Here is a 16,117-nt window from a genome sequence, read left to right on the forward strand (position 1 = left end):
CACTGGTAATAATATTTTGATTGTTTTGTTTTGTTAATGTTTTTTATTATAATCGATTTGAGACTATCATACAAAAAGAAAAATGAAAATTAAATATTATTTTTTTATATATTCTTGATTTTAAACAATATAAATAGTAAATCCTAATTATTATTTTGTCGTTTTAATGCTTCGAATCTGGCTGTTAGTTCATCGAAATCGGGAAAAGCAGAGTCGTTGGCGTTTGGTGTGTAGGCTGGTGGTGGTGATGGTGATGAAAATTTAGAGTTATTAAAGTTATTGTTTGGTTGTTGGCTTGGTGCCGATGGAAATTGTGGTGGTGAAGATACAGATGGCATGGTTGGTGATGGTGTGTAGGCAGGTGGTGGTGGTTGAGGGAATTGTTGTTGTGGTGTTGGTGTATAATGTGGTGGTTGTTGCATTTGCTGTTGATGTTGTGATGGTGGTGTATAATGTTGTGGTGCTACAATAGTTGGGAATGGTGGTGGTGATTTCATCATCGGTGGTTGTTGTTGGTGTTGCATTTGTGGTGGTGGTTGTTGAAACATCATTGGTTGTTGCATTTGTGGTGGTGCAGTACCTGGTTGTGGCATTGGTATTGGTAGTACAGAAGCAGAGGTGGGTGCAGCGACAAACATTGGTTGCTGTGGCATTATCATTGCTGGCTGCTGTGGTGGTAGGATTGGTTCTACCGACCAGTCCACCTTGAACTGACAGGCAATGTCATTGAGATACTGGAATACCAAGAATGGCTCCGGTGTTGCATAGCTGAGTTTGTGAACGATCTTTGGGTTGACGTGAACCTGGCAGTTGCAATTCACTTCATGCTCCAATCCCTTGCCATACTTGGCGAGCAACTGTTTCTTTATCAACTCCAACTCTGGTATTTGTACTCTCTGAGCTGCATATATTAATGTATAGATTGCTTCTTTAATCTCTGGTGGCATATCACTGTTTTAATAAAGATGATAATTAGTAAACTTTAAAAGAAGAAGAAGAAGAAGATTGATTGTTGTGGTCGTCGTCGTTGATATTTACTGTGAACATGCAATCAATTGTAATCTGGCGAATAACATTTCACAGAGAACCTCTATGATTGAGTAACATTCGATAAGAGCTTCGTCTCTGATGACTGTCTCCACTCTGATTCTAGCGGCATCTTCACTTCTGTTTCTGAGTAGCTCGGCAATGTGTCGCTTTTCATCTCTTACCAAGTTTGCCTTTTTGTTTCTCAAAATTTGTATTCTACTGACTGCCAACTTTAATTGTACCTTGAGTTGATTGGGATCGAAATGTGGACCAAATAATGACATCATTCTCTACTCTTACTCTTACTTTTTCTTTTTTATTTCAATACTAAAGAAAACTCTATAAATTACTCTTTACTAACTAACTAACAAACAAACAAACTAAAATACAAAAAGAATATTTCGTATCTTTATCTTAACTTTAATTATTATTTGATTTATCTATATATATTATGTTTAATAAAACTAACAATGATTGATTCAAAATGAAGTAATTAACTACATCAAAAACAACAACAAAATAAAATAAATTATGATAACAACGGTGATAAACAAAGAAAAATAAATAGAGAAAATCAAATAAACTTAGGAATACAGTATTTTAATCACATAATTCTCATTTAATCAAAATTTTGTCTGAGAAACTTAGGAATGTTTTGTTTTCTTTTGTGAATGAATGAGGCTTTTTTCACTCATCACCCCCACCTTTTTTGTTTGCAAAAAAAAATAAAAAAATCTGAGGTTTCTTTTTACACAATAAAAATACATTTAAAACAACAATACTCATTCTTATGAATTTAATACCAATACATGTTTATGAATTTTAATGTTGTGTGTATGTAACATGTTTCAATTTCCATTCTCTCATTTGTAGAAATGAAATCACAAAAACAAGTTATAATTTAAATTATAACTGTGAATAGAAATTATTATTTCGTTATTATTATTTTTATTTTATTATTGTTTTTTTTTTAAAAAAAATAAGAAGAACAAACCAGGTTAGTTTATGTAAAATGACAACAAAGCTTTTGGTGCAACAACTTCTTAAATAAGACATCTTCTTGTTACTTCATCATATACAACAATGTTACTTCAAAGACCAGATCTTCTGAGGAGTTCGAGACATTGGTTAAATCAAAATTACTCTTATAATGTAAGTATCTTAACTATTATTCTTAATTCAAAACCTTTCTGATCAAGTTACATAGTAAAATACACAATTTATACATTTTTGATCAAACTACCAATAACATATAACGATCTGACTGATTGTTGATCGATTAGAAGCAATAAGATCAAACCATCTAAAATCAGACATACCATTCTCAAGTATAAGTTTGATCATAATTATTTCAAAATGTTGTTTGTTTTAGAAAGGACCAGCATAAAATTTAACATTATAAGGTTGAATTAAGAGGTTATGTAAAAAATATGGACATAAAAATAGGTATTATTTTGTTTCTAAAACTCTTTAAATGATAGTTATATTATTCACCGAAACCATTCATTTCTGCAGAAATCAGTGAAGCAAGGGCGTAAAGTGATTCTCAGCACTGAAATAAACAACCAAAAAAAAAAAAAAAAGGAATCATGACATGAAATGACTTGGTTTGATTTTTTGATTTTCAATAAGATCTTACTTATTGTATTTCTAGATCTGGACAATCTGGTTTTTTCAAATCAGTTGACACCAAAAAATCAACAAGCAAAAAAAGATTCAAATAAAAATTTTTTTTATCAAATTATAATAATTTAATTAAATTTTAAATTAAAAAGGCTTTATTAACAATAATATTTATTTTGTACCAAAAAGGTTGATTGACTCCAAATTTCAAAACCGCTAGCTACTAATTGCTAACCACCAAAAACTTTTCTTCATTCACTCTTCATCAACTCAAAAAAAATCTATCAAATCAATCAAATAAAATAATCTTTTATCTATTTTAAATATTTATATATAACAAACAAATAAAAACAATGATTAAACAATCGAAAATAAATATTGCTGATACCAATGTCGCTTTGATCGGTTCCGACTTGGATAAGAAATGTAGATTGGAGAAAGCTCAACTCGAAGAGCAATGGAAAGTCGCCGGTAAGAAAGAGGGAGTGTTGATCTGGAGAATCGAGAACTTCAAAGTTGTTCCATGGCCAACCGCCGAGTACGGAAAGTTCTACGACGGTGACTCCTACATTGTGCTCCACTCACAAAAGACTGGATCCGCCAACTTGAAGCACGATATCTACTTCTTGTTGGGTACCTACACCAGCCAAGACGAAGCCGGAACCGCTGCCTACAAGACCGTCGAGTTGGACGACTACTTGGGAGGTTTGCCAGTGCAACATCGTGAGGTGATGGACTACGAATCACAGAGTTTCCTCAACCTCTTTGGTGGAACCATTTTCTTGTTGTCCGGTGGTGTCGACTCTGGATTCAACCACGTCAAGCCAGAGGAATACAAGCCAAGATTGCTCTGGATCGTTTCCGACGAGAGAAAGAAGGTTCGTGTTGAACAAGTTGCATTGGCTACCAAGTCATTGAACACTGGTGACTGTTTCCTCTTGGATGCCGGTTTGGTTATCTACCAATTCAACGGTTCGAAATCCCAAGGTTCCGAGCGTATCAAAGCTTCCCAACTCGCCACACAAATCAAGGACGAGCGTAAGGGACTTCCAAAGGTTCAAGTTTTCACCGACGGTGACAGCGATATCCCCGATGAGTTCTGGAAACTCTTGGGTGGAAAGGGACCAATCGGTTCGTTTGTACACCACGACGACGGTCCCAAGATTGAAAAGACTTTGTTCAAGTTGTCCGATGCTAGCGGTAAGCTCATTTTCTCCCAAGTCGCCAAGGGTAAGATCTCCAAGAAATCATTGGATACCAACGATGTCTTCATCTTGGATCTCGGTTACGAAGTATTCATCTGGGTCGGTTTGAAATCCAATGCCAACGAAAAGAAGAGCGCTTTCAAGTTTGCCACCGATTATTTACAACAAAACGGTAGAAATCAATACACCCCAGTCTCCCGTATCATGGAATCTGGTGAGAATGAAGTATTCAATGGTTCATTTGATAATTAAATTATCAAAACAAAACAAAACAAAACTAAAAAATAATATGTATTCTATTCTATTTATATATTAAATAAATTAAAGTTATAAAACCTTTATAAATACCTCCTTTTTTTCTATTCTAATTAGTAGATAAATTTTATGACTTGACATTTGTAAACATTAATGATCAGATTCATTAAATGTTAATTCGTTTATTTATTGTTATTGTTTATTGTTATTAGTTAAAAAGAATTGTATTTAACATATCTATCCAACATCTTTAATTGATTCTTTAACCAATGAACCACAACTTACACATGGTTAAAAAATTTTTTTACAAAGAAATCAATCGTTCGTTTTTTTCGCAAAAACTGATGAAAATATTTAATTAATTCAATCATATCTTTTAGTATAAAGATAGATAACTATACTAAATATGTTATCATCAAAATTAAATATAAAAACTATTTTAAATAGTAGTAATAGATTTAGATCAACAACATCGTCATTACTTTGTAAATCATATCATAATAGTAGTTCAAGTTTATTGTTAAATTCAAATCAACAAAATAACAATGCAAATCAATCTCTTGGCTATTTGAATAGATATAATAATGTAAATAATAATAAAAATAGTAATAATGTATTAGTTTCTACATTTTTATTTAATAATAATAGTGATCAAGAAAATAAATCATTATTTCAGAGATATTATTCAAGTATATATAGAGTTTAAAATATGTTAACAATTGTTGATACCTTCAAACTAATTATATATGTAGAGAAACAACAAGCAAATGTAGGTGAACCAAAAGTTGTAATGTCATTGGTAGATGTTATGAAAAAGTTGGATGATGGTAGAATTTTGTTAAAGGAGACTTCGCTCTCGTTTTTTGCAGGATCGAAAATTGGTTTGTTAGGTTCGAACGGTTCTGGTAAATCGACACTCATGAAGATTATGGCAAGTGAAGACACTGAGATTGAAGGTGAAGTATTACTCTCAAAAGATATTACAGTTGGTTATTTACATCAGGAACCGGAATTAGATCCAGAGAAAGATGTCGAGGGTAATATATTCGATGGATTGAGCGAGGAAAAGGAGATACTCGATGAATACGAAGAGGTAACGGAAAAGTTGGAGGCAATGGATGAGAAGGATCCACAGAGAAGACAACTACAGATCGCTCAGAAGAAGCTGTCCGAGCGTATCGATCGTGAGAAACTCTGGGATTTGAAGAGAAAGATTGCTATCTCGATCGATGCATTGCGTTGTCCACCAGGTGATTCCGATGTCACTACGTTGTCGGGTGGTGAGCGTAGACGTGTTGCGCTGGCTCGTCTACTCATTACCAATCCAGATATTCTACTGCTGGACGAACCCACCAATCATTTGGATGCAGAGTCCGTTGCTTGGTTGGAGCGTTTCCTAAAGGAGTACAAAGGAACGGTTATTGCAATCACTCACGACCGTTATTTCTTGGACAACGTTGCCAATTGGATCTTGGAAGTGGATCGTGGTAATTTGATACCGTTCAAGGGTAACTATAGCGGTTGGTTAAAACAAAAGGATTCGCGTCTCTCACTGGAATCCAAGAAGGAAGAGGGCAGAAAGAAGGCAATCAAGCGTGAATTGGAGTATCTATCGGGTGGTGCAAAAGCACAGACTAAAAAGTCAAAGTCACGTATCCAGAAATACAATGAATTGGTTGCGGCTGCTCCCGAAAAGTACAGAGAACCAGGCAAGATTGCTATACCACCGTGCCCGCGTTTGGGTAATGTTGTGATTCGTGCCCGTGGATTGAGTAAGGAGTTTGACGGTCGTCAACTCTTTGATAATCTCGATTTCGATATTGAACCGGGTTCAATCGTTGGTATCATCGGTCCAAACGGTACTGGAAAGTCGACACTCTTTAGAATTATTGCTGGTGACTTGACGCCGGATGCGGGTTCCATCAAGATTGGTGAGACCGTGCGTATGGGACACGTCGCTCAATCGAGAGCGTCGCTCGACGACGACAAAACCATCTTTGACGAGGTGTCGGCAGGCACCGATTTCATTAATATGGGTGGTTATCAAGTTCACGTGAGAGAGTATCTCTCGCAGTTCAACTTTAAAGGTGCCGAGCAAGACAAGTACATCGGTGCGTTGTCGGGAGGTGAGCGTAATCGTGTGCACATTGCCAAGATGATCAAACGTGGATGCAATGTTCTCTTGCTGGATGAACCTACCAACGATCTCGACGTCGACGTCCTCAGAAATCTTGAAAACTCATTGGAAGACTTCCCCGGGTGTGCAGTGGTAATCAGTCACGATCGTTATTTCCTCGATCGTCTTTGTACTCATATCATTTCATTCGAGTCGGAAGGCAAAGTAGTAGTGTTCGACGGTAACTACACAGAGTACGAAGAGGACAGACAGCGACGAACCGGAAAGAAATTCGATCCACACAAATCGAAATTCAAAAGAATTCATACAGTTTAATTATTATAATAATCAATCAATCAATAGTAATAATAGTAATTCTAAACACCACAATTGCACACACAACAACACAATACAACACAACACATATCTTTCATTTCTTTTAAAATTTCAAAAGAATATAGAAAGCTTTTTATAATATATAATTAAAAAAAGATTATAATATAACACAAATAGAATAGAGAGTATGTTTTTAAGTTTATATCTTGAGAAAGAAAAGTGATCATACTCATTTTCTTATCTTTAAATTAATCTTGTTATTTTTAGATGAAATAAACACAATCTTGAACACACGAAAAATAAAAAACTAATCAAAAATAAACAACACTTGCTCAAAATCATGTGTTTGCAAACTCACACAACATGCAAACAGGGAAGCCCTGTGACACAGAAGATGTGTGTCAAAACTTTATAAAAAAAAAAACGTCTTCACACACAGAGGTTCAAATCTTTAAAATAGACACAAATAGGAGGTTTGTTTAGTTTATCACCAACATCATTGTAAATAGTATTTTTAATCACCCCCTTTAAAGGTTTAAAACGAAGTATATTTAATATTGTTATTTAAAATCTTTGAAAAATTGGTTGCGGGTTTGTGGGGTTTGGGGCAAAAATTATTAAAAAAAAAAGTTATTTATATATTTTAAGACTTTTAGTTTCAATTCATTAATTATTCTTTTCACACTTAAATATACATATATAGATATATTTATATATAAATATATATAAAATGTTAAAATATTCAATTATTTTATTTCTATTTTTAATTATATCAATTGTTTTGGCTCAGGAAAAGCCACGTATGTTATTTTAACTTATCATTTTCAATTTATAAAATTTTAATATATTAATTTTTTTTTTATAAATAAAATTTAATAGCTACATTAAATGTAGTATGTACTATATATGATCAACATCCATCTAAAAATACAAATTTTGAAAATAAGGCTATCGGGAGCTCGAGTACAGGAGTTGTTAAAGGTATAGTAAAACAGACTCTTAATTCTACAACAAAAGTACCAGAGCTCAGTGGAAATTCCGATGCTGCCTACAAGGCATTCATCAGAGACCCGAGTTTATTTAAAACATTTTTCCTTCCAGACGATGTGAACAAACAAATTCAATACAATTTAACTTTGAAATTAACAGATGGTATATACTCTGTCTCCATACCATCATTCTTTCCAATTAACTATCAAGGATGGGTATGTATTAAAAAATTTTAGAATCTATTTATTATTTATTAATCAAATTTAAATTTAAAAAGGATGACAAAGTATATAATTTGCAAAAATATGCTGATGGTAAGGGAGTATATCAAAATTTTCATTTTTGTGTTGTCAGCAACATGTACTTTACCTACCAAGGCTATGAGAAATTCACTTTTAAGGGTGACGATGATGTATGGGTATACATTGACAATAAACTAGTTGTCGATATAGGTGGAGTTCATTCTGCTGAACCTGGTGAAGTCAATGCTACTTTCATGAGTACATTGGTAAAAGGAAATACCTATCCATTGGATTTCTTTTATTGTAAGTTTGAAAATATTAATTTAAACAAATTAAAATAATATTAATTTAATTTTACCTAAAAAAAAGGTGAGAGACATGTTACTCAATCTACATTGCAAATGGAAACCAATCTACCATTGTTCTGTCCAATCATAGATTATTGTGGTGTTTGTAGTGGTGATGGATCTACATGTTGTGACTGTAACGATGGTGATCCATGTACTACTGACATTTGTCCAAAACCAGCAGAGGGAATTACCAACAAAAATTATAAAGAATTTTGCCAACATATTCCTAAAACCTGTGATCAGATCGATACTTGTTTCAACTATGCTTGCCAAAAAGACAAAAATGGAACATGTGCCAAGACGACTCCAATTGAATGTGAACAAAAGAGTTGCAAAAAGGCTACTTGTACCAATGGATCCGGTTGCCAATATACCGATCTTTGTGTTGCCCAAGATAAATGTCATACCACTACCTGTGTGAATGGAACTTCCTGTAGTCCACAAAAACCAAAGCAATGCGATGAAGGAAACAAGTGTAAGAGCTATGGATGTGATCCAGACACAGGTTGTACTTCGAGTCTTAAGAATTGTGCCAATGCAACCGATACCAATCCATGCAACCAATATTACTGTGAAGCCGGCACCGGTCTTTGTAAATTCAATACTCTCAGCGCCACAGATTGTGCATGCTGCAAGGATGCCAAACCAAATCTTTGTCAAACTGCTACTTGTGATTCCAATTCCGGTAAATGTATCATATCAAACATCACTGTCGATGACAACAACTCTTGTACCAACGATCAATGCGATCCAAGCACTGGAAAGATAACAAACACTCCAATCGTTTGTTCAGGTTGTCAGAATTGTGTTGGTGGATCATGTGTTGGAAATGATACTGTTTGTAACGATTACAATGAATGTACTAATGACAAATGCGGTGCCAACAAGACATGTGAATACTCAGAGAATTCATGTGACGATGGCAATCCTTGTACCGACGACTTTTGTCATCAAAACACCGGTTGCTACCATGTAGATACTGTATGTCCTGGTGTAGGAGATTGTCAAGTTGGATACTGTCAAGCCGGTGTAGGTTGCCAGACCAAGAAACGTGATTGTTCAACCGGTTTGTTCTGTACTGATGCCATTTGTATTGAAGGTGTAGGTTGTGCCAATTTCACAAGAAATTGCGTTGGTGACAATCCACAGTGTGAGAAAGGTACTTGTAACACAGAGACTCAGCTGTGTGAATATCATGAATATTCACCAAAGCCATTCGGTTGTAATAAGGCAGCGGTGATCTCCACTGGTGTTGTAGCAGGTGTGGTTGTGGCGGGTGCAGTCGCATTGGCTATCGCTGTTTTCGGTGGTAAGAAAGGTTACGATGCATGGAAGAATAGACAAGCCAGTGGATTAACCAATGTAAACAACAACCCACTCTACCAAGAGAATCCAAACAACCAAGAGAATCCACTTTATATCGACCATGGTGGTGTAAATTAAATCAATCAATCAATTGGAAGTGTGATCCAAAAAAATCTTTTCTCCAAAAAAAAAATAAGACCGATCTCATTTTTTATTTATTGTATTTTACAAAAATTTTTAAACTCAAAACTAATTAAAATAAAATGTGTAACAAATTATTTTTTAATTTTTAACCAATTAACAAATAATTTTCTTTCTTGTAACATCATTTTTCAGCTATTTTTTTAAAACTCAAAATAAATAAATAATTTTTATATTTAAAAATAAAAACAAATAAAAAATTGTCAGTTGGAAAAAAACCACACATTTTATAAAAATTACAACTACAGAAAGAATTTGATTTTTTTTTTTTCTATCCATTTTTATATATCGAGTAAAATTGGATCAAATTGTAATGTCGATCAATATTGTGATTACATTAATAATTGATTGCAAACATTGTAATAATTTGTTCATTCATTGTATTTTGATTTAATCCCTCACCATTTTATAATAAAAGCTAGAAAACAACAACAATTTAACTCAAACATTAAATCCATACAGACAGATCGACATGTCGATACTGTTGGAAATTTAATATTCTATCGTTGATCTATTTTTGTGAGAGTATCATGTGAAAATCAAATTGATTTTCTAACCACTGTTGTCAATTTTAATTGTTTAAAGGGGTGTGTTACCACCAATCAAATGATTTTCAATTGATCAATCTTTTTTTAAGTTGGCAACTCTGTGTTGAAAAAACAAATATTAAACCTGTGGCATTATATATATATAGGTGATTGGCTAACTTTTATAAAGATGGGTCTTAAAGAATACACTTGGAACATATGGGTTTGTGGTTTCGTTTTTAAAATAACTATAACTTATTTGATGGGTTAACAAATTAAATACATGATCACAAATCTCTTTTTAACTCTCAAAAACTTGTGATTGATTTTAATTTATTCTACATTTTTGTTTTTATTCTTTTTTACATTCCGATATATAAAAACATTGGCTAGAATTAAACCTTATCCATTTAAATAAATACCAACTTTATACTTTTTTATAAAATAAAAGAATTGTTTTTTAAAGTTGAAAAACAATAATTTGTAAATATAATATATATCTAATAAGAAAACTATTATTTATTTGAAAATGTATAAATATATATTTTATATTTGTTTAATAGTAATCTCTATATCTTGTAATATAGTTATTTCTCAAAATAATGCACAACCATGTAAATATTTCTAACAAAAATTAAAAGAATAAGAATAATTATATTAATTCTAAACTATTTTTTCTTTTTATAACAATATTAGCAACATTTACAATTACCTCAAGAATATTCGATCAATTGCCTAGATTGAATCCTAATTTCGAAACACCTGAATATGGACAGCTTACTCCAGGTCTTATCAACAATATCTTAGATCCAATCAAAAGAGTTCCACAACTAAACTATGCAAATCCAAATTGGCAAAATACTTTTGCTCATGGTATGATTAAGAATGCCACCCTCTTCAACACATTCTTTATCAATACTCCAGGTATCAACAAACCTTTGACATTTAATATTACTCTTACTCTTAATCCAAGTGCTGGTACCTATGGTTATGATAACCAAACATTCTTCCCAATTAATCGTTTAGGTTGGGTAATGTATAAAATTTAAAATTCACAAATATTAAATTTTAATATTAATACTTATTTGTATTCAAATATTTTAGGATTCAACTCCGTCCAATTATTTAGATAGCAATGGTCAACCATTGTACAAAGATACCAATGGAAATTATGAAAATTTCCATTTCTGTTTAGTTAGTAATATGTTCTTTACTTACCAAGGTTATGAGGTCTTCAACTTCAGAGGTGACGACGATGTTTGGGTGTTTATCAACAATGAATTGGTTGTGGATCTTGGTGGTTTGCATCCAGCTGCACAAGCATCTGTCAATCTCCAAACCGATTTAAAGACCAAATTGGTTGTTAAACAAACCTATACATTGGATTTCTTTTACTGTAAGTTGTTTATATTAAATTAAGTTCAACTTTGTTCCCTCAAACTAACTATTAATTAATGAACTAATAGGTGAAAGACATACTGATACATCAACAATGAAAATGGATACTAATATTCAAATTTTCTGTCCAGCTTATGATTATTGTGGTGTTTGTGGAGGTGATGGAACTTCATGTTGTAATTGTGATGATGGTAATCCATGTACTGACGATTCCTGTCCTAAACCAGCTCCAGGAATTACCAAGGATAATTATAAAGACTTTTGCAATAACATACCAAGAACTTGTGCATCCGATACCTGTAACAATTATGTATGTTCTAAAGCTAACAACGGTCAATGTGTCCAATCAGGAAGTGCTTGTCCCAACCAAGATTGCAAGGTTACCAGTTGTACTCAAAAAAATGGATGTCAATACACCGACTTGTGCGTCGCCCAAGACAAATGTCATAGTACACAATGTGTCAATGGAACATCGTGCACACCACAAACAGCGATTCAATGTGACCAAGGAAACAAGTGTATGAACTATGGATGTGATCCAAACACCGGTTGCACTTCGAGTCCAAAGAACTGTGCCAATCCCTCAGATACCAATCCATGTAACCAATATTACTGTGAAGCCGGTACCGGTCTTTGTAAATTCATTACCCTCTCTGATTCTGACTGTGCATGCTGCAAGGATGCCAAGCCAAATCTCTGCCAAGTTGCCAAGTGTGATTCCAGCTCCGGCAAATGTAATGTATCGAACATCACCGTAGATGACAACAATCCATGTACCACCGATAGTTGTGATCCAGCAACCGGTCAAATCACAAACAAACCAATTCCATGTGCCGGCTGTCAAAACTGTCAAGGTGGAACATGTGTTGGAAACGATACTCTCTGTTCCGACGGTAATATGTGTAGCATCGACAAGTGCGCATTGAACAACACCTGTAGCTTCACACCGGTCAACTGCGATGACAACGATCCCTGCACAGAAGACACCTGTGATCCAGTACATGGCTGCCAACACAACAAGAAAGTATGTCCAGATGTCGGTGATTGTCAAGTAGGTGTATGTGTTGCCGGTGTCGGTTGTTCGACCGTCGAAAGAAACTGTTCGACCGGATTGTTCTGTACCGACAGTCTGTGTATCCAGGGTATTGGATGTGCCAACTTCACAAGAAACTGTGTCAGCGACAATCCAAAGTGTCAGAAGGGTACTTGCAACATCGAGAAACAAGAGTGTGAATTCGTCGACTACTCACCAAAGCCATTCGGTTGTAACAAAGCAGCGGTTATCTCTACTGGTGTAATTGCCGGTGTTGTAGTGGCAGGTGCAGTTGCATTGGCGATCGCCGTCTTTGGTGGAAAGAAAGGTTACGACGCATGGAAGAACTCAAGAAACAACGCAGTCACCAATTTAAATAACAATCCACTCTATACTGCCAATCCAAATGGTGGTGCCAATCCATTATACGAATAATAATTCATTCACACATAAATAATTATGAACGAATATATGTAAAGTTGATCAACTAACTGTTAGATCAAAACAAAAACAAAAAAAAAAAACAAAAACAAATATAGATATATAATCATTAATTTTCCGATCAAGTTATTTATTCTAAATCATTGTTAAAACACAAAAAAAAAAACAAAATAAAATGTATAAAATTTAAACAAAACAATCAATTCTTAATCAAAAATTGAGATTTATAAAAAAAAAAGTATTAGTAAATGTAAATTAATCTTTGGAATCTTCAAAAAAACAAGAGTCCCATTAGTAAAAAAATCTCCCTTATGATTTTATGGATTTTATTTAATATCGTGATTTTTTTTTATAAATTTATAAAAATTGATGATAAAAATTTTAAAAAAATTGCCGAGATTTGCTCTTTTTAAGAAAATTATGATGTTAGTATTGTAAGAATTGTGTTGTATTATTTTTTATATTTATTTTTTAAAAAATAATAATATTTTTATTACAAAGTCAACATAATATATAAAATATAAAAATTAAAAAACACTTAACCACTGTTTTTTTAATATATAAATTATAATTATTTATTCGAATTACTATTGTTGTTGTTATTGTTACTGTTTGTTGAATTTCAAGTAGTTAACTAAACAACACACACACACACTAATATATTACAATAATTAATTCCAATATTTATTTTTAATTTATATTTATAAAATTTGTAAAAATAATATTTTTAAACAAAAACAAAAACAAAAAGTAGTAGTAGTCTTTTATAATAAATATTTGAAAACATGTCTTCTCCAATGGTCTCTGTTCAAGAGGCTTTGAAGGATATGGTTTCTTCACTACCAAAAGATGTAAGTTAAAATTTGAAAATCTACAAAACAACAACTATTTAAAATTAATTATTGTTTTAATATATTATGTTATGTTATATTATATTATTTTTTAGTTATTTGAAAAAAATACAACTAAAGCTACTCGTAGATTATTGATTTCTATTGGTTTAGTATCTTTGGGTGCCATGATGGTTTATTGGATGCCATGGTATTTGCTACCATTGGGATGGTTCTTTATGGGTACAGCATGTTGTGGATTGTTTTCGATCGGATATGCCTGTGGTCGTAATCTCTACTTCCAGAATCGTATTATCAATAATATAGTTGGTACCATCTGTATGCTCCCATTGATGTATCCACTCGAGTATTTCAAGGAGAAGAGCTGCTCTACCAAGGAGCAAGTTCGTGACTATGTGGTCGAGTTGGCCAGCAGCAGATTCTGGTGGTTGTCATCGCCATTCCAATGGGTGAATTCCAATTTCAATCTCCGTAATTTCTCGGGTCGAATGATTATCAGTGCATCGTTTATCTATTTGTTCGTTGCCATCTTCTTGCCTCTGATGACCTACGGTCTCGGACTCTGGGGACTCTTCAAATTCTATTTGATCCCACTGTTTGTCTACCACTTGTGGATGTCCACCTTCCTCAAGGCCAGCTGCCTTCAATTCGATAGTGACAAGCCAACTTTCCTCCAATTGCCCAAGTTGATGGAGTATCTCACTCTTGACTTTAATATTGGTGTCACTCTCAGTCGTATCCAAACCGCTTCCAACGGAATTATCCCAGCATACAAATGGAAGGATGCTTATAATCTCTTGAAAAAGGAGTATAAGGGTATCTCTGAGCAATCGTTCTCCTCGTTGATCACCAAGGTTTCACCTGCCGTCACCAAGCAAATCCAATCATTGACCACCTCTGGATCGGAATCTACCACTACCGAAACCGATGAATCAGTCGAACAAACCGAACAACCAGAGACAAAGAAGTCCAAGTTTGATGGTAAACCATGGTATGAAAGAATCTATTGGGTAACAACACTCTTCTTGTTTGGCACTCCATTGCTTTCACTCTATGGAATTTTGACCACTCCATTCAATGCCAAGACCTACATCACTGCTTTCCTTGCTTATTATATCGCTGGTATTGGTATTACCGCTGGTTACCATCGTCTCTTCTCTCACCGTTCCTACGAAGCATCATGGCCAGTCCGTTTAGTATTGATGTTGATGGGTACATCGACTTTCGAAATGAGTGTAATCAACTGGTGTCTCGATCATCGTGCTCACCACCGTTTCACAGATACCGATAAGGATCCATATAACATTAAGAAGGGATTCTGGCATGCTCATATGGGTTGGATGTTGTTCAAGCGTGACGAAGAACCCGATGCCGATGTCTCTGACTTGATGGCCGATCCAATCCTTGCATTCCAACATAAATACTATGCCCCGATGGCTTTGACTTTGGGATTCGGTGTACCAACTCTAATTTGTGGTTACTTCTGGGGAGATTGGAAAGGTGGTTTCTTTATTGCCGGTATTGCCTCCAAGGTATTGATGATGCAATGCACCTTCTGTATCAATTCGCTGGCTCACTACTTGGGTGAAGCTACATTCACCGACCAACGTACACCACGTGACTCCCCGATCACCTCGTTGGTTACCTTTGGTGAGGGATATCATAACTTCCATCACGAATTCCCATACGACTACCGTAATGGTGTTCATATGAGCGCCTACGATCCAGGCAAGTGGTTGATCTACTTCCTCTCATTGTTTGGTGCCACCTATAATTTGAAGAGATTCCCAGATGAATTGTTCTCCAAGGGTAAAATCCAAATGGCCGAAAAGAAGATTCAAAAGGAAAAGGAAGCGCTCTTCTGGGGAACTCCATTGACAATGCTACCAACCTACGACACCGAAGAATTCAAGGCTAAGACCTCAAAAGAAAACCAAAAGTGGTTGATTATCAATAACATTGTCTATGATATTGCACCATTCATCCATAAGCATCCAGGTGGTGATCGTTTCATCCTCGACTACATCGGAAAGGATGCCACCAAAGCATTCAATGGTATTGTTTATAATCATTCGGTTGCAGCTCGTAATATATTAGATACATTAAGAGTTGGTATTTATAAACCAAACAAATAAATTTAATGAATCAACTATCAAACAAACAAACAAAATCATATAAATTTAATAAAAAAAACAAATATCGTTTGATGATTCAA

At 34.2% G+C, this 16,117-nt stretch overlaps 6 protein-coding genes across 6 annotated transcripts; 5 read left to right on the top strand and 1 right to left on the bottom strand.

Moving 5' to 3' along the window:
• Nucleotides 1-143: 143 nt before the first annotated feature.
• PPL_11300 (IST1 family protein) lies at nt 144-1,313 on the bottom strand (the record flags this gene model as incomplete). The annotated part of the gene is made up of 2 exons (XM_020582056.1): nt 144-951; nt 1,039-1,313. 2 exons carry the CDS (start codon nt 1,311-1,313, stop codon nt 144-146), a joined length of 1,083 nt encoding a protein of 360 aa, XP_020427359.1.
• Nucleotides 1,314-3,005: 1,692 nt separating this feature from the next.
• On the top strand, nt 3,006-4,109 carry sevA (gelsolin family protein; the record flags this gene model as incomplete). Its single annotated transcript, XM_020582057.1, has 1 exon — nt 3,006-4,109. One exon carries the CDS (start codon nt 3,006-3,008, stop codon nt 4,107-4,109), a length of 1,104 nt encoding a protein of 367 aa, XP_020427360.1.
• A 409-nt stretch (nt 4,110-4,518) lies between these two features.
• On the top strand, nt 4,519-6,564 carry abcF3 (ABC transporter-related protein; the record flags this gene model as incomplete). Its single annotated transcript, XM_020582058.1, has 2 exons — nt 4,519-4,801; nt 4,865-6,564. The coding sequence occupies 2 exons, from the start codon at nt 4,519-4,521 to the stop codon at nt 6,562-6,564; spliced, it is 1,983 nt and encodes a 660-aa protein (XP_020427361.1).
• Nucleotides 6,565-7,294: 730 nt separating this feature from the next.
• On the top strand, nt 7,295-10,148 carry PPL_11303 (uncharacterized protein; the record flags this gene model as incomplete). Its single annotated transcript, XM_020582059.1, has 5 exons — nt 7,295-7,364; nt 7,444-7,769; nt 7,832-8,099; nt 8,166-9,580; nt 10,071-10,148. 5 exons carry the CDS (start codon nt 7,295-7,297, stop codon nt 10,146-10,148), a joined length of 2,157 nt encoding a protein of 718 aa, XP_020427362.1.
• Nucleotides 10,149-10,369: 221 nt separating this feature from the next.
• psiG-2 (PA14 domain-containing protein) lies at nt 10,370-13,045 on the top strand (the record flags this gene model as incomplete). The annotated part of the gene is made up of 5 exons (XM_020582060.1): nt 10,370-10,445; nt 10,743-10,793; nt 10,876-11,210; nt 11,284-11,575; nt 11,646-13,045. The coding sequence occupies 5 exons, from the start codon at nt 10,370-10,372 to the stop codon at nt 13,043-13,045; spliced, it is 2,154 nt and encodes a 717-aa protein (XP_020427363.1).
• A 791-nt stretch (nt 13,046-13,836) lies between these two features.
• Nucleotides 13,837-16,037, top strand: PPL_11305 (delta 9 fatty acid desaturase; the record flags this gene model as incomplete). Its single annotated transcript, XM_020582061.1, has 2 exons — nt 13,837-13,902; nt 13,998-16,037. The coding sequence occupies 2 exons, from the start codon at nt 13,837-13,839 to the stop codon at nt 16,035-16,037; spliced, it is 2,106 nt and encodes a 701-aa protein (XP_020427364.1).
• Between the last annotated feature and the right edge of the window lie 80 nt (nt 16,038-16,117).

The sequence above is a fragment of the Heterostelium album genome (genome assembly GCF_000004825.1).
Source record: "Heterostelium album PN500 unplaced genomic scaffold PPL_scaffold13, whole genome shotgun sequence".
Lineage (NCBI taxonomy): Eukaryota > Evosea > Eumycetozoa > Acytosteliales > Acytosteliaceae > Heterostelium > Heterostelium album.